General features: G+C 43.8%; 1 protein-coding gene across 3 annotated transcripts in view; it reads left to right on the top strand.

The window, feature by feature from the left end:
- CASZ1 (castor zinc finger 1) overlaps positions 1 to 26,191 on the top strand; it is a 357,431-nt gene that overhangs the window by 263,646 nt on the left and 67,594 nt on the right. For all 3 annotated transcript variants that reach the window (XM_029579132.1, XM_029579133.1, XM_029579131.1), the window contains 5 exons: positions 5,451 to 5,583; positions 16,808 to 16,871; positions 18,011 to 18,171; positions 25,061 to 25,183; positions 25,552 to 25,887. In XM_029579132.1, the coding sequence (XP_029434992.1) occupies positions 5,451 to 5,583; positions 16,808 to 16,871; positions 18,011 to 18,171; positions 25,061 to 25,183; positions 25,552 to 25,887 (817 nt within the window). The remainder of the gene's footprint in view (positions 1 to 5,450; positions 5,584 to 16,807; positions 16,872 to 18,010; positions 18,172 to 25,060; positions 25,184 to 25,551; positions 25,888 to 26,191) is intronic.

Raw genomic sequence — 26,191 nt, 5'->3', positions numbered from 1 at the left:
CACCCCTGGAACCCTTTTTAAAAATTAGTCTTACGTTGGCCACCCTCCAGTCTTTAGGTACCGAAGCTGATTTTAATGATAGTTTACAAATTACTAATAGTAGATGTGCAGTTTCATTTTTAGTTCTTTCAGCACTCTGGGATGTATGCCATCTGGTCCAGGTGATTTGCTACTCTTTAATTTGTCAGTTTGACCTATTCTTCCAGGCTGACTGAGGTTTGTTTCAGTTCCTCTGAATCACACCTGACATGGGTAAGAACATAAGAAATTGCCATGCTGGGTCAGACCAAGGGTCCATCAAGCCCAGCATCCTGTTTCCAACAGAGGCCAAAACCAGGCCACAAGAACCTGGCAATTACCCAAACACTAAGAAGATCCCATGCTACTGATGCAATCAATTCGGTAAAGCAGCCGGGTTGGTAAAGCAGCCGGGGAGAAGGGATTTTTAATAATAAATAAGAAAAAGAATCAAAAAAAGTGAATATTTTCAGAATTTTCGTTAAAAGTAATAAAAGAATAATAGACGGAGGCGAAGAAAAGGATAACTGCAAATTGGTTATCCTTACCAGAAACCGCCATAAAAAAACCACCAGACAAGTTTTCCCTTGAAAAAAGTCATAGTTGGTGAATTAATTAAGAAGGGAAAGAGGTTGGTTAATGATCACTGATGCAATCAATAGCAGTGGCTATTCCGTAAGTAAAATTGATTAATAGCCATTAATGGACTTCTCCTCCAAGAACTTATCCAAACCTTTTTTGAACCCAGCTACACTAACTGCACTAATCACATCCTCTGGCAACAAATTCCAGAGCTTTATTGTGCATTGAGTGAAAAAGAATTTTCTCCGATTAGTCTTAAATGTGCTACTTGCTAACTTCATGGAATGTCCCCCTAGTCCTTCTATTATTCGAAAGTGAAAATAACTGAGTCACATCTATTCGTTCAAGACCTCTCATGATCTTAAAGACCTCTATCATATCCCCCCTCAGCCATCTCTTCTCCATGCTGAAAAGCCCTGATCTCTTTAATCTTTCCTCAGAGGGGAGCTGTTCCATCCCCTTTATCATTTTGGTTGCCCTTTGCACTTTCTCCAGTACAGCTATATCTCTTTTGAGATGCGGCGACCAGAATTGTACACAGTATTCAAGGTGTGGTCTCACCATGGAGCGATATAGAGGCATTATGACATCCTCGGTTTTATTTTCCATTCCCTTCCTAATAATTACTAACATTGTTTGCTTTTTTGACTGCTGCAGCACACTGAGCTGACGATTTTAAAGTATTATCCACTATGATGCCTAGATCTTTTTCCTGGGTGGTAGCTCCTAATATGGAACCCAACATCGTGTAACTACAGCAATGGTTATTTTTCCCTATATGCAACACCTTGCACTTGTCCACATTAAATTTCATCTGCCATTTGGATGCCCAATCTTCAAGTCTTAAGAAACAGCAAGGTAGGCAATCCAGTAGAACCGAAGGAAGACAACAAAAGGGATGCCACAAAGAAGCCTTTTTCAATTCTTTATTGGAGGAGACGTAAAAAACTGCCCGACTCTGGCCGAGTTTCGCCACATAATCTTAATCAATGAGAGAGGAGACGATCCGTGCTGTGTGCTGCCAAATGTACATTGTACCATTGATGAATGGAGTCGATAGCAATTTAAGCACGTCTGACGCTTATTGAGCCCCTGAGGCAGCCACTTTATGTGGCGAAACCCGGCCAGTGTCGGGCAGTTTTTTACGTCTCCTCCAATAAAGAATTGAAAAAGGCTTCTTTGTGGCATCCCTTTTGTTGTCTTCCTTCAATCTTCAAGTCTTGCAAGGTCCTCCTGTAATGTATCACAGTCTGCTTTACATCTTCCTAAGTAAAGATCAAAGCAAAACATTCATTTTATCTCTCTGCTATGGCCTTGTCCTCCCTTAGTGCCCCTTTTACCTCTTGATCATCTAAATGGTCCAAATGACTTCCTTACAGGCTTTTTGCTTTGAATGTACCTGAAAAAGGTTTTATTATGAGTTTTTTTGCTTCCACAGCAAGTTTCTTTTCAAAGTCTTTATTTGCCTTCCTTATCAATACTTTGCTTATGCTATTCTTGTTGTCTTCTTTTGGATCCGTTTTACATTTTTTAAAAGATGATTTTAGCTCTAATAGCTTGTTTCACCTCATCTTTTAACCATGGCGGCAGTCAATTGGCCTTTCTTCCACCTTTTTTAATGTATGAAATATATGTGGTCTTGGTTTTCAAGATGACAATTAGAGATAAATTTTAAAAGCAGGGGGCACGCCAAAATCGGAAGATGCGTGCATGTGTCCACCCAGTTTTAAAAGCCGCCTACATATGTGTGCATCTCCCAATGCACAAAAATCTCACTTGGAACAAAAAATGGGTGTGTTGTGGGTGGGGCATGGGCGTTCAGGGGTGGGGGTCAAAAGCTGTGCGTGTAGGTACCTACGCGCCTGGGCACACGCCCAAGCCCAGTTCTGCATAAGTTTACTTTTGCTATGAAGGAGGTGTAAGTTTAAAAAAAAAAAATGAGATGACTAGAATGGGTTAATGTAAATTGGTTGTTTACTCTTTCAGATAATACAAGAATTAGAGGGCATGCCATGAAGCTATCAAGTAGCACATTCAAAACAAATCGAAGACATTATTTTTCACTCAGTGCATGATTAAGCTCTGGAATTTGTTGCCAGAGGATGTTGTTAAGACAATTAGCTTATCTGGGTTTAAAAAAGTTGACTTAGGAAATAGCCACTGCTTACTACCAGCATCAGTAGCAAGGGATCTATTTTATGTTTGGGTACTTGCCCAGTACTTGTATACTGGATTCGCCACTGTTGGAAACAGGATGCTGGGCTTGATGGCCCCTCGATCTGACCCAGTATGGCAACTTCTTACAGACATCCCTGAGGGGTTTACGGGGTGTGAGGTAACTGCAAGCTAAAGAACCAGGGGGGTTTGGAGGACCTTGCTCTAGACTGGGCAAACTGGTCACGCTTGTTATAAAAGTCCCCCACTTGTGCATCTCATACCCAGATGAATATGGCTGTACGTGCATATGTAGGAAAAGTTGCTGTGTCTATGGACGCATGCCAATGCACACGTGTCAATGTGTGCCCAGGCGCCCCTTTGAAAGTTAATGTTACTATGTTTGCAGCTGCTCCTTTTAGTTTTTCATTAACCATTTTCCTCATTTTATTATAGTCTCTCTTTCGAAAATTAAATGCTGTCACAGATTTTATTTTAGTGTTCTCCCTTCAGTCATCAAGTCAAATTTGATCATGTTGTCATCACTGTTGCTAAGTAGCCCCAACACTGTTTCTTCTCACACCAAATCCTGTATTCCATTAAGAATTAGGTCTAAAATAACTCCCCTTCTTGTCTGTTCTCAAATTGCTCCATAAAGCAGTTATTTATTTCATGCGCATGTTATAAAATATACTAGGCGCACGCACATGTGCACTAATTTTAAGTAGGCACGTGCCTAGCCACGTAAATCCCAATTCCACTCCATAAGTCGGGGAATTGTAAAAGGGGCACGCATCCATGCCATTGCCAGATTCACCACTTCGCCCAGTTAACAGCTAGGTCCTACAAACCCCCTTGGTTTGATAGTCTGCTCTTCCTGCAGTTATCCCAGAGCCTTTAAACCCATCAGAAATGGCTCTTTATTTTTAATTTGTAATTTATACTTCCTCCATAGCAGAAGTAAACTTACGCGGCAGGGGATCTGGGCACGCGGCCAGGCGCATAAGTATTATTGCACAAATCTATTAACCATGCCCCGAAACGCCCATGCTCCATCCAGCCCATGCCACGCCCCTTTTAAAAAACTTTTTAGATGTGCACACAGTGGGAGATATGCACGTAACTGGGAGGCTTTTAAAATTCAGTGGGCATGTGCAAGCCCTACTTGTATATTTCCCGATTTTAGCGTATGCTGGGCTTATAAAATTCATTTTCAGGAAAGAACTTTTAGTTATTTGATTCTATGCCCTCTTTAACATATAGCACCACCCCTCCACCAATTTGATCCATTCTATCATTGTGATTATACTTTGTACCCTGATATCACAATGTCCCATTTGTTATCCTCCTTCCACCTGGTCTCTGAGATGCCAATTATATCTGCCTCTTCAGTCAGTGTTATACATTCTCTCTCATCTTATTTTTTAGATTTCTAGCATTTGCATGCAAGACATTTGAAAGTATGTTTTTTGCATGTATTAGCAGCCTGCTTATCAATTGACAGGGTTAATATGGAATATTTCAGCTCTGTCTGATCTTTATTTAAAGGCATCTTGGATACTTTAGCATTTATTGAAACCTCTGTATCAGGATGCATTAACGTCTCTGTTTTGTTGGTATCTTAAAAGATGCATCATTCTGAACCATGAGCTTCTGAGCGACTGTCAGCTTTCGCGCATCTCTCATATATCCCCCTTCCACCTGTCACAGACTACACCGTTTCAACCTGAATCTCACAAACTTTCTATCACTTTGGTTCTTTAATTCCCTCTCTCTTTTTCTCCAGCTCTTCCTTTACTCTCCTTTTTCCTCCTTCCCTTCTCTTTCCTCCTATCCCATGGCTGCAGAGTTAGTTGGGATCCTCCCAGTGCAGAAGGCAGAGATCTGTGATCCAGCAGTCCCAGATCCTGCATGTTTCTTACTTCACCCTGGCTGAATGAGATGACTTGGCTAGTTATGTCCCTGTAGCACAGCTCAGGGCAGGGATGAGGAAGGGGAAGAGTTCAAAAGTTAATGAAAAACCTTAAAGAATTTGTTTAAAAAAAATCATTGTTGACAGATGAATGAAGAACACGATTCAGGCCTTTTTGAAGCCCAAAAACATGTGGCCAATTCTGGAGGGCAAATTTGTCTTTTAGCCATTTGGGAATTGTGGCACAAAGTTCCTTGGAAGGTTTTTTTTGCAACATGTTATTGTCATATTTTTTTGCTTCTTTCCTACCTGTATCCTACTAGTTCTCTACCAAATCTTTCCCTGGTGCATCTTCGCTGGAGAATGTCATACTGTTTCAACTAATGTGATTCACACTCTGGGTTTGATAGATCCGTTAGTATATAGTCCTGTTGGGCATGAGGTTTGTAAGGTTAGCAATAGTGACACTGGAAGATGGTGATTGACCTCAAGGACCTGTTTGAAACTACCAATTTGCCTTAGCATTAACACTGCCTTAATAACAGCCAAAGATACAGAGCCGCAAATGGGTTCTGACAGGTTTCTCAAACCCTCCTACCTTCTTTTAAAGGGCTGGTATCATGGACAGCTTTCCCATAATTTTATTCTCATTATTACTGGGAGAATCTCAGAACTGGTCAGAAGAGATCTTGACAACTGTGAAGGAATGTTCACCTACAAAATTCTTGCTTTTTTTATGCATCTACCATTTTCTTTTCTTTGCTTATTTTATTTTTTACCATAGGGAATGGACAGCAAAGGGCTCCAGGACGGTTTAATGCCATTCCCGTGAAGCAAGAAGGTGATGAAAGCTTGGGGACCATATGCCAGGACTCCCAACAGGAACAGAGCCTGGACCTTAGTGTGAAGGATCACAGGTGAGGGAACGAAGAGAATGGAGTGTGGACCTCAGTCTTCTTTCCTATTTGCATATGAAAAGATTTGGAGTGCAAATTAAAGCTTATCATGTTAAAGATAGCCCAGTTTTATTTATTTATTTATTTATTTATTTAAAGAATTTTCTATACCGTCGCTAAGTTATATACCATCGCAACAGTTTACATGTAGGCACATAAGTAAGTTTGGAGTAAGCGTACTATAGTACATTCTAACAGGTGCCATTAAGTTTCAGTTACATTAAATCATAAAAATATGTACATTAAATCATAAAAATATGTACAAATGTTTAGTTATGTAGGTTCTGGCCAGGTGTACCTAGAAGGTACTTTTACAGATCAAAAAAATATAATCAAACTTTTCAGACATTAAAGAATCACAATCACGCTGGGTAAAATGAAGTTGCAAGATTAGCCGATCCTGCTGCATACTGCTAGCTCTCTACACTGGAAACAAATATTAGTCATAGCAATGTGGCCCACCTGAGTTGCAAAATGTCTTTACATTTATGTCAAAAACAAAGAAATAAACATCAAAACCTAAAACAAATGTACATAAGCACTACAATTGTCTAAACATTAATATTCGCATATCAGAATTCTTTAAAATCTTTTTCCAAATCTCTCACCCCTGCCAGCAATGATTTAAATATCGATCATTCTCCCAACTCTTACACCTTCTATAAATGGCATCATTTAAAGTGGGCATGATTTCAGGAGAGTGGTGGACATGAAGGCTCTGCGGTCAAACATTTTAGGCACAAGCAGTGGACAGTACCTCTGGAAAAGGAGCTTTGCCTGGATTTGTTTCTGCACACCCAATGTTGTACGTCTAAGCACAACGCTGGGAAAAAAAATAGAGTCTCTCCAAGATTCATTTTATAATAATTAAATTGAAAAAAGAAAATATCAGAGACCTGATTTACCAGTGCTACTTTTTATTTTGTGTTTTTGGGGAAAGCAGAGTTGCTTACCTGTAACAGATGTTCTCCGAGGACAGCAGGATGTTAGTCCTTACACACGGGTGAAATCATCAGATGGAGCCCCAATGCAGAAAACTTATGTCAAAGTTTCTAGAACTTTGTCTAGGCACACTGAGCATGCCCTATACCATACGGAGTCCCTCTCCAGTCTTGTAATATAGAATTATGATTAAAATTAAAATTAGGCGAACCCCAACTCTGTGGGGTGGCAGGTGGGTTTCGTGAGGACTAATATCCTGCTGTCCTTGGAGAACACCCGTTACAGGTAAGCACCTCTGGTTTCTCCGAGGACAAGCTGGATGGTAATCCTCACATATGGGTGAGTCCATAGTTACAGGCTGCTCCCCAACACAAAAAGAGACTAACAAACACCAAACTAGGTGCCAAGAAGCTCAACACCACTGCTGTTGGTAACAGAGGGGGAGACAGCCTGAACCCAAACGCGGGCCCTAGGCAGGAGAGTTGGGTTCTACACCTCAAACAGGTTCCGAAGGACAGATGGCCAAACCTACTGTCACGTCGGCCATCCTTATCCAGACAATAATGAGATGTGAATGTGTGGCGAGAACTAAGAACAAAGGAAATTGCCAACTAGGTCAGACCAAGGGTCCATCAAGCCCAGCAAGCCCAGCATTCTGTTTCCAACAGTGGCCAATCCAGGCTACAAGTACCCAAACACTAAGTAGATCCCATGCTACTGATGCCAGTAATAGCATAAGTCAACTTGATTAAGAGCAGTTAATGGACTTTGCCTCCAAGAAATTATCCAAATCTTTTTTTAAACCCAGCTACACTAACTGCCCTAACCACATCCTCTGGCAACAAATTCCAGAGTTTAATTGTGCATTGAGTGAAAAAGAACTTTCTCTGATTAGTTTTAAATGTGCCACATGCTAACTTCATGGAATACCCCCTAGTCCTTCTATTATCCGAAAGAGTAAATAACCAATTCACATTTACCCGTTCTAGACCTCTCATGATTTTAAACACCTCTATCATATCCCCCCTCAGCCATCTCTTCTCCATGCTGAAAAGCCCTGATCTCTTTAATCTTTCCTCAGAGGGGAGCTGTTCCATCCCCTTTATCATTTTGGTTGCCCTTCTCTGCACTTTCTCCAGTACAGCTATATCTCTTTTGAGATGCGGCGACCAGAATTGTACACAGTATTCAAGGTGTGGTCTCACCATGGAGCGATATAGAGGCATTATGACATCCTCGGTTTTATTTTCCATTCCCTTCCTAATAATTACTAACATTGTTTGCTTTTTTGACTGCCACAGTACACTGAACCGATAATTCCAATGTATTATCCACTAGGATGCCTAGATCTCTTTCCTGGGTGGTAGCTCCTAATATGGAGCCTAACATCGTGTAACTACAGCATGGATTATTTTTCCCTATATGCATCACCTTGCACTTGTCCACATTAAATTTCATCTGCCATTTGGATGCCCAATCTTCCAGTCTTGCAAGGTCCTCCTGCTATTTATCACAATCTGATTGTGATTTAACTACTCTGAATAATTTTGTATCATTTGCAAATTTGATTACCTCACTCGTCGTATTCCTTTCCAGATCATTTATATATATATTGAAAAGCACCAGTCCAAGAACAGATCCCTGAGGCACTCCACTATTTACCCTTTTTGCATTGAGAAAATTGACCATTTAATCCTACTCTCTGTTTCCTGTCTTTTAACCAGTTTGTAATCCACAAAAGGACATCGCCTCCTATCCCATGACTTTTTAGTTTTCTTAGAAGCCTCCCATGAGGTACTTTGTTAAACACCTTCTGAAAATCCAAATACACTACTACATCTCCTGGTTCACCTTTATTGACATGTTTATTAACCCCTTCAAAAAAATGAAGCAGATATGTGAGGTAAGACTTGCCTTGGGTAAATCCATGTTGTGTTCCATTAAACTATGTCTTTCTATATGCTCTGTAATTTTGATTTTTAGAATAGTTTCCACTATTTTTCCCGGCACTGAAGTCAGGCTCACTGGTCTATAGTTACCCGGATCGCCCCTGGAGTCTTTTTTAAATATTGGGGTTACATTGGCCACCCTCCAGTCTTCGGGTACAATGGATGATTTTAATGATAGGTTACAAATTTTAACTAATAAATCTGAAATTTCATTATTTTAGTTCCTTCAGAATCCAGGGGTGCATACCATCTGGGCCAGGTGATTTGCTACTCTTTAGTTTGTCAATTTGGCCTACTAAATCTTCCAGGTTCAGAGTGATTTGGTTCATTTAATCTGACGCATCACCCTTGAAAACCATCTCCAGAACCGGTATCTCCCCAACATCCTGTATTGAGAGTTTGATCAGACCCCTGTAGGCCACTATCAGACATACAGCGAATTCACTAATATTTAATTTTTTTTTTATTTATTTAACAGTTTTATATACCGCAGTTCAGGTAACAATGTTACTAATCACTTCGGTTCACATTTCAACAATTACAATGACAATATAAAGAGTAATTTATAAAGTCTTACATAGAACAGGGAGAGTGAAACTTGGATAATAACTTACAATGAACAGGGAGAGAACAAATTACATACAAATAGCTTATAAGAACAAAAGCTTATAAGAGCAGAATGTGAAGTCAATGGAGCTGTCTTGGAAAGACCTAAAGTCACTGTCGTGAAATTCGTTCGGAGAAGCAAGTGCGCATGGGAGATTATTGATGGAAAGAAATTGAGGAGGTGTCAAGGGGAGGAATTCTTCAGTGGTGGTCTGTGAGAGGATAAATGGGTTATGAAAATGCTGGGTTGAATAGCCAGGTCTTAAGTCTTTTTTTGAAGGTGGGTGTCAATTGTTCGAGCCTAAGGTCTGGAGGGAGTGAATTCCAATGTAATGGGCCTGCGGTGGAAAGGGCTCTTCTACTTAGTGTTGTTTTGATAGGATGTGCCTGTAGAGTGCCTCTCTGGCCTTGTCTCATAGGTTGGGAGGTAGTATGAGGCTGTAATGGGATCGTGAGCTCAATTGACGTGGAGTTATGGATGACTTTGTGGGTGACTGAGAGGGTCTTGTAAAGGATTCTATATTTGATATATATATTTAAAGGACGTTAATTAGACACATTCCTACTCCTATAGCAACCTAAAACTTAACTAGGAACTGATCAAAATTGAGATGAAGGCAGTAATCCAGCAGAAAGAGGGGGGCTTTCCCAGTCTTTTGCATCGAGTGTCACATGTATGATTTTTTATCCACCGGTTAGAAGTTCTACATGTGTATGCGATGCAAAGACCTCCTGGCTCTCAGAGAACGAGTCCGATCTCTGGAGGCTAGAGTGGCAGATCTGAAGGAGCTGAGGCAGACAGAGAGGTATATAGATGAGACCTTCAGGGACATAGTAGCCAAGTCCCAACTTCAGACAGCCCTGGTGCTGCCTTGGAGGAAGAAGGTCTCATGATTGGAGAGCATCAACCTGGTGTAGCAGGAAAGGATCCTGTATCAAGGACCTGTTCTCCAGGTAATGCACTGTCCTTTCGTACCGAGGATATCTCCCCAAGGCCTACTGCCCAGGAGGGAAGGGTTAGGTCAGCCGTCATAGTTGGTGATTCGATTATTAGGAATGTAGACAGCTGGGTGGCTGGTGGGCGTGAGGATCGCTTGGTAACATGCCTACTTGGTGAGAAGGTGGTGGACCTCACGCTTCACCTAGATAGGATTTTAGACAGTGCTGGGGAGGAGCTGGCTGTCATGGTACATGTGGGCACCAACAACATAGGAAAATGTGGGAGGGAGGTTCTGGAAGCCAAATTTAGGCTCTTAGGTAGAAAACTTAATCCAGAACCTCCAGGGTAGCATTCTCTGAAATGCTCCCTGTTCCACGTGCAGGTCACCAGAGGCAGGCAGAGCTCCATAGTCTCAATGCGTGGATGAGACGATGGTGCAAGGAAGAGGGATTCAGTTTTGTTAGGAACTGGGGAACCTTTTGGGGAAGGGGGAGTCTCTTCCAAAGGGATGGGCTCTACCTTAACCAGGGTGGAACCAGACTGCTGGCGCTAACCTTTAAAAAGGAGATAGAGCAGCTTTTAAACTAGAACAAAGGGGAAAGCCGACAGTCACTCAGCAGTGCATGGTTCGGAGAGAGGTATCTTCAAAGGATACTAATGATGCATTAGAATTAGGGCAACCCGACAGTGAGGTTCCAATAATAAGAAAAGTAGTCCAAGTGCCTGTAACTAAAAACTCACTTGAGCTAAAAAATTCTAACTTATCCCTATCAATTAAAAAGCAGAATGAAAATACAAACAAAAAGCAAACTTTGAAATGTTTGTATGCTAATGCCAGAAGTCTAAGAAGTAAGATGGGAGAATTAGAATGTATAGCAGTGAATGAGGACATAGACTTAATTGGCATCTCAGCGACATGGTGGAAGGAGGACAACCAATGGGACAGTGCTATACCGGGGTACAAATTATATCACAATGACAGAGAGGAGCACCCGGGAGGAGGTGTGGCACTTTATGTCCAGGATGACATAGACTCCAACAGGAGACTAAATGCACAATTGAATCTTTATGGGTAGAAATCCCTTGTGTGTCGGGGAAGACTATAGTGATAGGAGTATACTGCCGTCCACCTGGTCAAGATGGTGAGACGGACAGTGAAATGCTAAGAGAAATTAGGGAAGCTAACCAAATTGGTAGTGCGGTAATAATGGGAAACTTCAATTACCCAAAAAGAACGTGCAAGGATGAATCTAATAGTTCCACCAAAGTTAAAGTGTATCATGTAAATGTATATTTCCACAACTGTAATAAATGGTAACTGCACATTCATCTAAATAAATTTGTATAAGTCCCCCGACACGGTCCCGTGTTTCGCTTGTGGCTGCATCGGGAGGGACCACAATGTCAGTATAATCTACAATACAAAAGTATATCATTGGTGAAACTAACATACATACGGCTACTTACTAATAACAATCATTCTATCTGTACATACCTTTTGCATAAGTCACGGAGCGCAAACGCCCTCATCACTGTCAACCTTTTTGAAGAAGAGGATTGATCTTTAAGCCAGCCTCCGATAGTTGTAGAAGGTAATCAAGCAGTTTTTGTGTGGGGCAGGAGAACGAATCTAGGGCCTTCTGCTCTCACTACATGGAAAATCTCCTCCCCTTCAGTCCATATGAATTTCTAGTGGAAGTCTTTCTAGAAGCAACTAGGACCTGAGACACATCCTCTGAAAGATAAAGCAGCTGCAGGATTAACCTCTCAACATCCAGGCTGTGAGCAACAGATCCTGGAGGATGGGATGCCACAGCCTGCTTGATCTTGTGTAATGAGATCTGGAGAAGTCCTAAGACTGATCGGTCTCTGGATGCACAACTCCCGTAGGAGTAGAAACCAGACCTGTCGCAGCCAATGAAGGGCTATGAGGATCATAGTCCCCCTGTCCTCAATAGCTTCAAGAGAGTCTTTTCCACTAAGGGGATCGGAGGATATACATACAGAAGACCCTTGACACAATGACAGATGAGGGCATCTGAGGCTGGTTTGCTGTCTTGACCTACACAGGGAGCAGATCCGAGGCACCTTCCTGTTGCAGGGGGATGCAAACAGATCTACGTCCGAAAACCCCCAGAGGTGGAATATTTGAACTGCTACCCCCTGGCCAGCCCCTGACGAGCCAATCGTCCAGATATAGGAAAACATGCACTCCCAGCCTGTGGAAGTGCACCACCAAAACAGCCAAGCATTTTGTGAAGACCCGTGGGGCTGACGTGAGCCTGAACAGCAACACCTAGTACTGGAAGTGCTGATCTCCAGTGGCAAATTGGAGATGCTTCCTGTGACTAGGGAAGATCTCGATATTTATTTATTTATTTTATTTAATTTCTTTTACTATACCGATGCTCAAGACTAGGTCTTATCGTACCGGTTTACAATGTAACTGAGGGGAAACCAATTAACATCAAGGTAGAAAGTAAAGTTACATTAAACAGGGAGCGTAAAACCTGGGCAATGGAAGACAGTACAGAATTTAAACGAAGAAACAATTAGAGAGAGATAAATATATAATCAACAAAAACTATAAGTTTTTGTTGATATGAGTGTACGCATTGTTGATATTGGGTGTACGCATTCTTCAAATCGAGGGAGCATAGTCAGTTCCCATTTTGCAAGGGGAATCAGGGTGCCCAGGGAAATCATCTTGAACATTTTTCTTTTTAGAAACTCGTTCAAGGCCCTTTGGTCTAGGATGGGACAGAGCCCTCCTGTTCTCTTTCGAATCAGGAAGTACCTGGAGTAGAGTCCCTGCCCTCTTTGCCTTGGTGGTACAGGCTGGCCGTTAAGAGGGAGGAGAGCTCCGCTAGTAGTAACTTGTGATGCACTACTGGCCCTTAAAATGGGCATGGAGAGCAATTTGGTGGGACAATAGGTTGTCCCACCCAACAGTGACGGATGATGGATAGAACCCTCTGGTCCAAGGTTACACTGGGCCATTGGTTCACAAAGAACTGCAGCCTTCTCCCGACCAGAGGGTCCATCGTCCCGGGTATGGGCAACTAGCATATGCTTCCTGCGACCCAGTCAAAACCCCGTCCCCGGAGTTGACTGAGGGCTCTCTGCTGCTTGGGCCAGCCACGGGAGCCCTGATGATATTGATTGGAGTGAGGGGGTGGCCTGGTCTTGCTGGCCTCCTAGAAGATGGGTCCGGAGTATTGATGGAGAGTTGTTGGAGGGTTTTATGGTGGTCTGGAAGCTGGGCCACAGCATCCCTCATCCTGTCTCCGAAGAGATTATCTCCAGTACATGACACATCAGCGAGTCATTCCTGTACCTCTGGTTGGAGATCCGAGGCCTGGAACCATGCCATTCTGTGGGCGCCAATTCACGCTGCAGAGACTCTTGATGCCATTTGGAAAACATCATAAGTTGCACGTACCTCGTGTTTTTCGCACTCCAGGCCCTTATGCACCTTCGACTTGAGGGTGTCGTCCTTCTGTTGTTGAGACAGCTGCTCCGCCACCTCCTGCCCCTGCTTCCAGATGTCCCAGGAGTACTGGCTCATGTAGAGCTTGTAGGAAGCGATGTGGGGAATGAGCATGGCACTTTGAAACAACTTTCTCCCAAGAACGCCCATCGCTCTTTGGTCTTTCCTCAGGGGTGCTGAGAAATGAATCCAAGAGCACTTGGCCCTCTTGAGGGCAGATTCGACCACCACCGATTGGTGGGGCAGCTGATGCTTATCGAATCCAGCAGGCTTCTGGATGAGGTAGACCCCCATCTGTCTTCTTATTAATGGGAGGCACTGTGAGGGGGTGTTCCCATATCCTCAGCAGCAACTTAAGGATTTTATTTTATTTTTATTTAGGTTTTTTATATACCGGCATTCATGACCAGGTCACATCATGCTGGTTTACATAGAAACAAGGGGTGCATCGAACAGTAGAACAAAACTGGTGCATGGGGGAAGCAGTTACAAAAAACAGGGGTATAAAAACTGGGAGAGGAAGAAAAGATGAACGGGGAGGAGTAAAAGAACTGTATGGGGAAAATAAATAACTTATTTTATAAAATAAATAACTAAATTATTCACAGTACCAAATGGAAGCATTGTTATAGGAATTTGAGGCGGTTATGAGTTGTCCGGGAAGGCTTGTTTGAAAAGCCAGGTCTTCAATCTTTTACGGAAAGTTGGTAGGCAGGGTTCTGAGCGCAGATTTGAGGGGATGGAGTTCCAAAGAGAGGGTCCGGCTGTCGAAAATGCCCGATCTCTTGCCGTTGTGTGTCTGGTGGATTTTGTGTTCGGTACCTGGAGGGCTCCTCGGTGGACTTCTCTGATTGGTCTTTGCGAGGTTTGAAGGCTGATAGGATGTTGAAGGTCCAGGGATGTAAGGTGATGGATTGCCTTGTAAATGATGGTGATGGATTTGTAGATGATTCTGGCTTGGATGGGGAGCCAGTGAAGATTTTTTAAGATGGGTGAGATGTGGTCTCTTCTTTTGGTATTTGTGAGGATTCTAGCTGCGGTGTTTTGTACCATCTGTAGAGGTTTGGTGTGTGAGGATGGAAGGCCCAGAAGTATGGCACTGCAATAATCTAGTTTTGAGAAGATTATTGCTTGAAGTATGGTTCTGAAGTCTTGAAAGTGGAAAAGAGGCTTAATTCTTTTCAATACTTGTAGTTTATAAAAGCAGTCCTTGGTGGTGCGGTTTATAAATGCTTTCAAGTTCAAATTATTGTCAATAATGGCTCCTAGGTCTCTTACTTGAGAGGGATGTTTGTTGTCTTGTGTACCAGGACTGCCACAATCTCCTTAGGAGGATCCATGAACTGGAAGATCTCAAGCTCATTGTGCCTGGCATCCTCCTCCTCTGTCAATAATTGAAACGGGATGGCTTCCACCATCACCCTTACAAAACCTGCGAAGGTTAAGTCCTCAAGCAGAGACTTCCTTTGCTCCTCTGGAGAAGGTTCTGAAGAGAGACCCTTGGAGCCTTTGAAGCATCATCCCCCCAGGGGTCACAGATTTCCTTATCCTCACTGTAAGCCACAGGGGATGGGTCCAGAGGTGCAGGCACCGGTAGAACTGGATGGAGGGGGCAGCAGGCCTCAGCATCTCTGCCAACCTCTGTGGAGCTTCCTCCTCAGAGGAACCGGAAATGACCATTGTATCAGTAGAGAGAGGCCTTGGTGCACCAAAGCTATCCCAGAAACCGGTGCCTGCTGGGTTGCTAACGCACCGATAAGCACATTGAGCTTCTTCAGAAACATTACAAAGATGAGCAGCATCAGGTCCAGTGCCATCGGTGCCACAGGACTGAAGCCATGCAGTGCCCAGTCCATCACTAGCTGGACTCTGTGCTCCAGCTCTTTCTCGAACATTGCCGATGCCAACACCTGGGGGAGAAGGAGGGGTGGCCAGATCTTCTTCGGACCCTCGAGGTGGATCAGTGACTGGCATCAGGACCAGCGGTGCCCATTGTGGACCCCTTGCACTCCTCGCCGCGGGGTTGCTTCGGGGGCATCGCAGCAAAAGCCAGTGTATCCCCGTATCTGACACCATGAATCGATGGGGACTGGTGTCGTTGCTTCTTCTGCTTCTTTCGATGGTCGGCCTGGTCTTTCCCCAGTGCCAAGGGTGATGACGAGGAGCCCAACATCCTCAGCCTGGAGGAAATCGACTATGGTTGGTCTCCGGTGCCCCTGTCCACCGGCAGCTTCGATGGAACCGATGGTTCTGCCAATGTTGATGGCTCTGTGTCCACTGGTGCATCTCCTTAGTCCTTTGATGCTAATGCTGCCGATGCCAATGGCTCAGACTTCTTTGACCCAAAGAGCTGTTCCATTTTGTTGAGTTGAAGCTGACTTCCCTTCGGGGTCATCTGGGCACATAAGTGCAGCCCCTGATGTCGTGCAATACCCCTAGACAGAGGATACATATTTCATGTTAATCTGTGATGGACATGGTCTTTGGGCACCAGGAGCATCGCCAAAAACCGGACATGGCCATGACTGACGAAACAAAAGGGGCAAAAACTGAAGGCGATGATGGCGAGGGGTCGATGGTAGCGGGCACCGATGTACCACCACCATGGTGATTTGTCGTGAAAGGAAACTTACCTGAATTACTGAAAACCCTGACTAGGGGACGCTACGGGAGGGCACCGAGAGGGACTTGGCAATGGAACAAGAGAAAAAACGTGAGAAAAAAACAAATTTTCCACAAGGCCAAAAATAGCCAAAATGAGCTCACTCACACCTCAAGGCTCACAGCTCCATGGAAAAAGAGAGACTGGAGAGGGACCCCACGTGGACATGTGGTATAGGGCATGCTCAGTTCTAGAAACTTTGACATAAGTTTTCTGCATCTGTGCTCCATCTGATGATGTCATCCATGGGTGAGGACTACCATTCTGCTTGTCCTTGGATAAACTACTTATCAGCTTTGATTTCCTCCATTTGCAGTTACTACTTTTGTTTGTTGGGCTCCAGTAGTATCAGACTTAGGTCAGGGTGTGAGGCCTGATAGTCCCAGATATGGGAAGAGGTGCAGTGTCTGATAGCACCAGTTGAGGTCCTGGGTGTAGTTGCTCTAGGGCCTGTTCTTTCGGATTGTGGCACAATATACAGGTGTAACATGGAGTGATTTGTATAGAACTGGTTAATGGGGTGGGGAAAGAATTTCATCTTCCTGCGCATGGTTCCTGTGCAAATCTTAACTATCCCATGTTGGTTTGTGTTCCAGCAATGAATCAAACGGCCACACAGTGACTGAAAATTCATCTCTTTTATCCTCGCTTATGAATAAGGTAAGAAGCATCCATCACAATGCCCTTCACTCCCCTTCTCCCCAAGACAAATTAAAATATTGTGGAGAGGGGGGGAGATGTGTTTGTTTTTAATGTTTTGCTACTAATAAGATGAGTTTGTACTATTTAAATTTTGAGACCATTTTTCATCTGGTATAATTTTAGTCAGTGCTTGTAAATTAATTTAATTAACTGGGTTAAGAAATATATTTTCTTCTGACACCAGATAATTTTATTTATTTTTTAGGTCTTGGTAGAGAGCTCTTTAAAATCTGAGATTTCCATTATTTTTCTTTTATCTAATATGTTTATCCTTTTGTATGTTGTACTGAGCTGTGCAAGCCAAATCTATCTGGAGATGACAAACATCTCTGCAGTCGGAGATCCCTTTAAGAATTATCCAAAGAGGAGGATGTGAGAGGTGACAAAGGGATTGATTTAATTTGGAAAGTTGATGTAAATCATCCTCTTTAGATAATTCTTACATGAGTCTGCCGAAAGATATCATACAGTGTGCACGGGTTTCAGATCCTTTATGTGTAGAAAGGGAAAAAGCCCTAGTCTGAAAGTGGTCAATGATACATTAGGGTGCGTAGATCTGCAGTTCAGTATTTAGATAAATAATGCAGCTACTGTTGAAATTCTGAATCATTGAGAAGGTCACATGATAAATTTTAGTATATCCAGATTCATTTTGCTGCAATATAAATTTCATTGTTATATACCAGGACAGTCTAGAAGAAGCTACATAGCCTTTGTATTTTCAGGTCATGTGACTAGCTCTGTTACAGAAGGATATTTCTACTACACTAGATTGCTGCCTTGCATTTTCTTGTGTTCCCTTCTTCCTCTCTTATTCACTTTTCTTTTCACTGTTTTTCATGTACTTGTTCTGTGTTAGATATTTTCATAGTCCATTATCTCTTCCTCTCACACTCATTACTCCCACTCTCTGTTTATTGCCAGTTTCTCTATTTTCTTACTTTTACTTCTTTTACAGTCCATCTGCATACATAAGTCTTTAATAAATAATGTGCTCATCCTGATGGTTCATTTTTTTAAATTCTCCTTTGGTGAAAGGCTGTGTGGCCTCTGGAATCTTTCCCCAGCTCCTAATATGTCTGTTTTGTTGCTTGAAGATGTCTCAAGTCAACTCCAACTTGGGAAATATGCTAAATGTAAAGACTGATCCAGAAAACAACCAGCCAGGGGTGCTGGAGCCAGTACAGAACTTGAGCAAAGCCATGAAGGTGCTTGCCCAGGACAACCCTTTGGAGCTCTGGAAGACATACCTGCGCAGGTACAGCTCTGAGGATGCCAGAAATGATGGCATATATCTCCAACACCAACTACACTGGAGGGGAAGAGTTAAGAGATGTTCTGGGGCACAATTGTGCTTTTTATTTGCTTATGCTATAACTGCATCCCAAGGAAGTGAAATTTACTGTAATTCTCCTGTGGTTGCTTTTGACCTGCCTCATATGTAAGTGCTGTCATTGACACATTGATTGTAACATTGAAATTAAATTCTAGCTAGGTCTTCAGTGAGATCTTTGTTGCCAGGACAGACAGAGTCATCCATCTCATGTTTGTAAAGACATATGAAAGGAGAGGGGAGAAGGCAAGAAGTAGCTGACTGTGTAATGTTTTTCTGTAACTGAGCAAACAAGGAGAATAAAGGAAAATTGGTTCTTACCTGCTAATTTTCGTTCCTGTAGTACCACGGATCAGTCCAGACTCTGTCTCCATCTGCTGGAAGGGAGGCAAAACCCGACTGATCCGTGGTACTACAGGAACCAAAATTAGCAGGTAAGAACCAATTTTCCTTTATTCTCCTTGTTTGCTCAGTTACAGAAAAACATTTCACAATCAGTTACTTCTTGCCTTCTCCTTTCACCTTTCATACTGATCCGGGTACGTACAGGGAATGTCTGTTGCTTCTGTGTGAAATCTGCCTTATGCACCCTCAAAACAGGATACAATGCTGCTCTGAGTGCCCTTTGGCGGCAGAGAGGTAATCGGTTCTCAGTTGCCTGTAGTAGAGGTGCCTGTATACGTTCAGTGGAGACTTTTTCCACATATTCCTAAAATATTATGAACCATAAAATTATATTTATTGCCTGTCACCTTCTGACCACCCATCAAATCTCCCTCACCCCTTTCCTCTTCACCCTATCATTGCAATGCCTTTTATGATTCACCTATTGCAACCAGACTATTTTATACTTCCTGATAATGTCATCTTTTGCTCATTTGAATTCTGCCCTGAAGGAAGAGTACTCGTTCTCGAAAGCTAATCAAGAAGAGGTCAATATTCAAAAGCCATTTATAGGAATAAATCACAAGTTATCCGTTTAAATGGGTTGTACAGCATATTGAGCCTCTTATCCAGCTGAATTATAGCCGGATAGGTTCTCCGGCTATAATTTAGTTGGATATAAAAGGGAGTTCTGGGGGCATTCCGGGGAGGGGTGCTGTTATCCGGCTAACTTAGCTGAAAATAGGAAAATTGGTAATTTTCATTCCTGTGGTACCACAGATCAGTCCAGACTCCTGGGTTTTGCCTTCCTGCCAGCAGATGGAGATAGAGAAAGTTTTCACTGACAGTGTACATAACCAAGTGTGCCAATTGCAGTCCCTCAGTACTGACCTGTATCCAAGCCAAGAAAAAGAATTCTACTCCTAACCAACATTTCATTTATAAACTCCCCCCAGAAACTGGAGGATGGTGATCTCTTTAGTAGATCAAAACAAAACCAACAGTGTGAATTCCCACTTGCTGTACACGCCCAATAATAGAACAAGCCGATGACTCTTCCCCCCACCCAAGATGGGTGGCTTCTGGACTAATCTGTAGTACTACAGGAATGAAAATTAGCAGGTAAGAACCAATTTTCCTTTCTCTGTACGTACCCAGATCAGTCCAGACTCCTGGGATGTACCTAAGCTCCCTCACACTGGGTGGGACCCTGAGAGTCCCGCTCACAGCTCACTCTGACCAAAGGCCATATTATCCTTCTTGGGACCCTTCCAAAGTATGTGAAAAGGTGATCCGACACCCGAAAACTATTAGTGATTTCCAGATAGCGAAGGAGAGCCCGCCGCACATCCAACCTTATCAATACTTTAGACAGAGTATCCGACCTATCGATATGCAAAAACGCCAGCAACTCAACCGACTGGTTCAGGTGAAAAGAGGAAACCACTTTAGGTAAAAATGAAGGGACCGTCCGGAGACTAACTCCGGACTCAGAAATACGCAAGAAGGGCTCCCTACAGGACAAAGCCTGTAGTTCGGAAACCCTCCTGGCCGAAGTGATCGCCACCAAAAACACGACCTTCAAAGTAAGATCCTTCAGAGAATTCCTCTTCAGAGGCTCAAACGGGGGCGCGCACAAAGCTTTGAGCACCACATTATGGTTCCAGGAAGGACAAGGAGCACATAGAGGTGGATGTAAATGCTTTGCCCCCTTCAGAAAACGTACAATATCAGGATGAGATGCCAGCGTCCTCCCTTCCACCGTGTCCTGTAAACAACTGAGAGCTGCCACCTGTACCTGCAAGGAACTACAAGTCAGCCCCTTGGACAAACCGTCCTGAAGAAAGGCTAAGATATCCGGAATGGCCACCCGTGTAGGTGAGATCATCCGAGAAACACACCATGACTCGAACACTTTCCAGACACGAATATAGGACATGGAGGTCAAGGTCTTGCGTGACCGGAGAAGGGTGGACACCACCGCATCCGAATACCCTTTGCCTCTTAGATGGCGCCTCTCAAAAGCCATGCTGCTAGACAAAAGCGCTCTACCTGATCGAAACAGACCGGTCCCTGATGAAGCAGGTTCGGAAGCGCTGGGAGACAGAACGGACCTTCTATGGCCAGGTTGACGAGGTCTGCAAACCACGGCCACCGAGGCCACTCGTGAGCCACCAGGATGACTTCTGCAGGGTGGTTCTCTATGCGACGAAGGACTTTGCCTATCAGAGGCCAAGGAGGAAAAACATACAGAAGGATTGATGTCGGCCAGGGCAGCGCCAAGGCGTCCACCCCTTCTGCTCCCGGTTCCCTGCGCCTGGCAAAGAAGCGTGGAGCCTTGGCGTTCTGAAAGGTTGCCATCAGATCCATGGCCGGCTGTCTCCACCTGTCGCGGATGAGCTGGAAGACAGTCCGTCAGTTCCCATTCTCCGGGGTCGAGCTGATGTCTGCTCAGAAAATCCGTGTGAACGTTGTCTACCCCTGCGAAGTGGGACGCAGCTATGCTGAGATGCCGCTCTGCCCATTGAAGGAGAGGACGAGCTTCTAACGCCACCGGGCGACTCCGGGTCCCCCCCTGACGATTGATGTAAGCCACCGTAGTTGCATTGTCGGACAGAACCCTGACCGCTTTTCCCTGAACTAGGGGGAGGAAGGCTGGATCGGTCCAGCGGGGGTGAGTAAGCCGAGCTCCCCGGTATCACCCCTGCTGGGCTTGGTGAAGCGGGGCCCTCGACCCCTTGCCCAAGCAACCTGCTGTACCAGGGGGGATGGTCCTCTCAGGACCTCACAAACCCCCTGGGAACCAAGGACCTTTCGTTTCCAAAACTGTTTCCCCTTTTTTTTTTTTTTCAATGAACTTGAACAAAGGAAGGAAAGCAAACAGAAACAACAATCCCCTAACTAACTATCCTCCCTAAACCTTTTGTTTTAATATTTTCAGGCTGTGGGATCTGCACCCGGACCAGTTGCTGGAGATAGAGAAATACTGGCAGGCTGTGGGTGGCACCCTGGTATATATGGCAGAGGCTGTCAAGTCTTGCTCTGTCTCCACCTGCTGGTGCGGAGGCAAAACCAAGGAGTCTGGACTGATCTGGTACGTACAGGGAAAAATAACCCATGCTATAGTTACACAATGTTAGGTTCCATATTAGGTGCTACTACCCAAGAAAGAGATTTAGGCGTCATAGTGGATAACACATTGAAATCATCGGTTCAGTGTGCTGCGGCAGTCAAAAAAGCAAACAGAATGTTGGGAATTATTAGAAAGGGAATGGTGAATAAAACGGAAAATGCCATAATGCCTCTGTATCACTCCATGGTGAGACCGCACCTTGAATACTGTGTACAATTCTGGTCGCCGCATCTCAAAAAAGATATAATTGCGATGGAGAAGGTACAGAGAAGGGCGACCAAAATGATAAAGGGGATGGAACAGCTCCCCTATGAGGAAAGACTAAAGAGGTTAGGACTTTTCAGCTTGGAGAAGAGACGGCTGAGGGGGGATATGATAGAGGTGTTTAAAATCATGAGAGGTCTAGAACGGGTAGATGTGAATCGTTTTTTTACACTTTCGGATAATAGAAAGACTAGGGGGCACTCCATGAAGTTAGCATGTGGCACATTTAAAACTAATCGGAGAAAGTTCTTTTTCACTCAACGCACAATTAAGAACATAAGAGCATAAAAAAATGCCATACTGGGTCAGACCAAAGGTCCATCAAGCCCAGCATCCTGTTTCCAACAGTGGCCAATCCAGGCCATAAGAACCTGGCAAGTACCCAAAAACTAAGTCTATTCCATGTAACCATTGCTAATGGCAGTGGCTATTCTCTAAGTGAACTTAATAGCAGGTAATGGACTTCTCCTCCAAGAACTTATCCAATCCTTTTTTAAACACAGCTATACTAACTTCACGAACCACATTCTCTGGCAACAAATTCCAGAGTTTAATTGTGCGTTGAGTAAAAAAGAACTTTCTCCGATTAGTTTTAAATGTGCCCCATGCTAACTTCATGGAGTGTCCCCTAGTCTTTCTACTATCCGAAAGAGTAAATAACCGATTCACATCTACCCGTTCTAGACCTCTCATGATTTTAAACACCTCTATCATATCCCCCCTCAGTCGTCTCTTCTCCAAGCTGAAAAGTCCTAACCTCTTTAGTCTTTCCTCATAGGGGAGTTGTTCCATTCCCCTTATCATTTTGGTAGCCCTTCTCTGTACCTTCTCCATCGCAATTATATCTTTTTTGAGATGCGGCGACCAGAATTGTACACAGAATTTGTTGCCAGAAGATGTGGTTAGTGCAATTAGCATAGCTGTGTTTAAAAAAGGATTGGATAAGTTTTTGGAGGAGAAGTCCATTACCTGCTATTAATTAAGTTGACTTAGATAATAACCACCGCTATTAGTAACAACGGTAACATGGAATAGACTTAGTTTTTGGGTACTTGACAGGTTCTTATGGCCTAGATTGGCCACGGAAACAGGATGCTGGGCTTGATGGACCCTTGGTCTGACCCAGTATGGCATGTTCTTATGTTCTTAAGTTGATCCTCCCTATCGTTGCGATATAATTTGTACCCTGATATAGCCCTGGCCAACTGATCTTCATTGGAACTGCTTGCAAGTGGGCAAGTGGGCCACTGACACTGCCATGGCTCTGACAGAATATAGAAACATAGAAACATAGAAATGACGGCAGAAGACCAAATGGCCCATCAAGTCTGCCCAGCAAGCCACGCACTTTATCCATTTTTTTTTTCCCTTTTTCTCTCTCCCACCTGTTACTATTGGCTTCCTGTACCCTCCAGCCCTAATTCCCCTCCACCCAATTTAGAGAGCAGCTTTGAATCTGCATCCAAGTGCAGCTTTGAATTTGCATCCAAGTGCGCCTTGACGTGACCCCCAAGATGCAGTTCTGCCTGGGCATAACAGAAGGAGATGCAATCTGCTAGCCAATTGGATAGTGTTTGTTTGGCAATGGCAATACCCAATCTATTCTTGTCAAAAGAAATCAAAAGTTGTATGGACTGTCTATGGGTTTCTGTCAGCTACAGATAGAAGGCTAAGGCTCACCTGCAGTCGAAACTGAGCAGTGCTTGTTTGCCTTGGTGTGAATGGGTCCTGGGAAAGAATATTGGCAGGATGATTGACGGGTTAAGATGGAAATCCGTCACCACTTTAGGCAGAAACTTAGGGTGTGTACTCAAGACCACTCTGTCATGATAAAACTTAGTATAAGGTGGATAAGTCACTAAGGCCTGGAGCTCACTGACCCTGCGCACTGAAGTGACTGCCACCAAAAATATGATCTTCCAAGTTAGGTACTTCAGGTCATGGGTACTTGCCAGGTTCTTATGGCCTGGATTGGCCACTGTTGGAAACAGGATGCTGGGCTTGATGGACCCTTGGTCTGACCCAAGGGTTCTTATGTTCTTATCTCAAGCCATCTTAGCAGCCTCATGAAGGGGAAGGATCCAGACCACCAGATTTGCACCCCAGGGACCAAATGCACTAAAGGGTCACCAACCCCCAGCTCGTCCACCTCAGACCAGGAGGGATGGTCTCTCTAGGACCTGGGAACCTCCTGGGAGGAGGCTATCTCCTTCTTTTCTTTCTTTTTTTTAACACCAGAACTGCAGGTTTTGCACCACCTACCATCTGGAGACAGATAAATACTGAGGGACTGCAGTTGGCACAGTGGGTTATATAGTGTCAGTGAAAATTTTCTATCTCCACATGCTGGCAGCATGTAATGAAAATTAGCTAAATTGGAGCCGGAGAACAACATATCCGGCTATAATTCAGCCGGATAAGAGGCTCAATATGCTGTACAACCCATTTAAACAGATAACTTGTGATTTATCCCTCTAAACAGGTATTCCAGCTATGTTAGCCGCATAACTATTTTATTTTTGGATTTATAAACTGCCTCTTTCTTATTGGGCTACAAGACGACGTAGAATAAAACAGAAATACAATGTAATTACACAACAAAAGCCTTAACCTTTATTGCTGCCCACACACTCACAGGTGAATTTTCAAAGAATTTACACGTATAAATATACTATTGTAGCAATTTTCAAAAGCTATTTACACTTGTAAAGTGCACTTACACATGTAATTCTATGGACAATTCAATGTCATGTATTATAACAATTTTCAAATGCTCCTTACACAGGTAAAGTGCATTTATATGTGCAGAACCCAGTTTTAAGCGTGTAAATGCTTTTGAAAATCAGGCCATAGTGAGCATTTCACGTACACATATGCACACACATATTTTACACACAAACCTGCCTTCGCACACTGAAATACATAAATGGTACCTACTTTGTACAGTCACTGTATCGCTCACACACGAGTAATGCATTCTCAAATGTATGCATACAGTGGATACCACTGACGTTTTGGCTCTGTATTGTCTAGGTTTGGACCTAAGGACTTCTGCGATGCCCAATGTGACTTTCTGGATAAGCTGCATTTTCACTGTGTGGTGGAAGAGTGTGGGGCCCTTTTTAGCACCATGGATGGAGCCATAAAACATGCAAAGTAAGTAAAGAGATCAGCATGGATATGGGACTCAGCAATGTCCAAAAGTTGTTCTGACCACACTTCCACGTCATCATCATTGGGAGGTTAGGTAGACCCCTGTGTTTCCCAGGGTGCCCAGTTACTGGTAAGTATGCCGGCTTTGTTCCCAGCATTGCTGTTGTACAGCTTACCTTTGAGCACTCTTTCATTGTCTGCACCCCAGCAGATAATGAAAGAGTGTTGAAAGGTCTGATGGAGGAATTAGTGCTCCCCCCAGCTAGAGGGATGGGACTGACAGGGATTAGCAGGCCCCTCCAGCACAAGGGATGGGGGCAGATGGGGATTGGGCACAGCATGTACTCTTATTTGATTTTCTTTTGTTGCAGCTTCCACTTCCGGACAGAGGGTGGAAGTGTGAAAGGGAACAATGATTCGTCCTTCCCAACATCTTTTGAGAGCAAGACCTCTTTGGCACCCTCTCCTCCTCCTCTGACAACTTCCATTACCATGACCACATCCTCAGTGGAGGTTCCCACTTCATGCCCAGTAACTGTGTCCTCTGCTCCCATACTATTAGCCTGGAAACAGATGGCAACCTCCATACCCCAGATGCCTCAGATTTCAGCATCCGTGCCCAGTCTGGGATCTTCACCTTTGGCAACTACTTCCCTGGAAAATGCCAAGCCGCAGGTGAAACCAGGATTCCTGCAGTTTCAAGAAAAGTAAGTGTGTTGGCGGCGGGAGTAGGAGGGATGGGACAGTGAGCTTTCTGTTGCTCATGGTTCACAAGCTGCACAGTGGAGGAGGAAGACATATTGCTGAAGTATACATATGCAGTGGGATTACTACTTGCAAGGATAGCATTGTCTTGTTAGCTAATTGCCTTATTTAGCTTTGTGTGAAACAAGTGTATTGTAATCAGCAAATTGCTTCTTGGAATTATTGAGTGGTAGTGAGAGGGCTCTGGTACAGTACTTGGAAATGTATTCATGAGGGGTGGAAGGTTATTGGTGCTATTAGGAGGCT

Source organism: Rhinatrema bivittatum, chromosome 15 (assembly GCF_901001135.1).
Source record: "Rhinatrema bivittatum chromosome 15, aRhiBiv1.1, whole genome shotgun sequence".
In the NCBI taxonomy this organism is placed as follows: domain Eukaryota; kingdom Metazoa; phylum Chordata; class Amphibia; order Gymnophiona; family Rhinatrematidae; genus Rhinatrema; species Rhinatrema bivittatum.
This window is presented reverse-complemented; position numbering and strand designations above follow the sequence as displayed.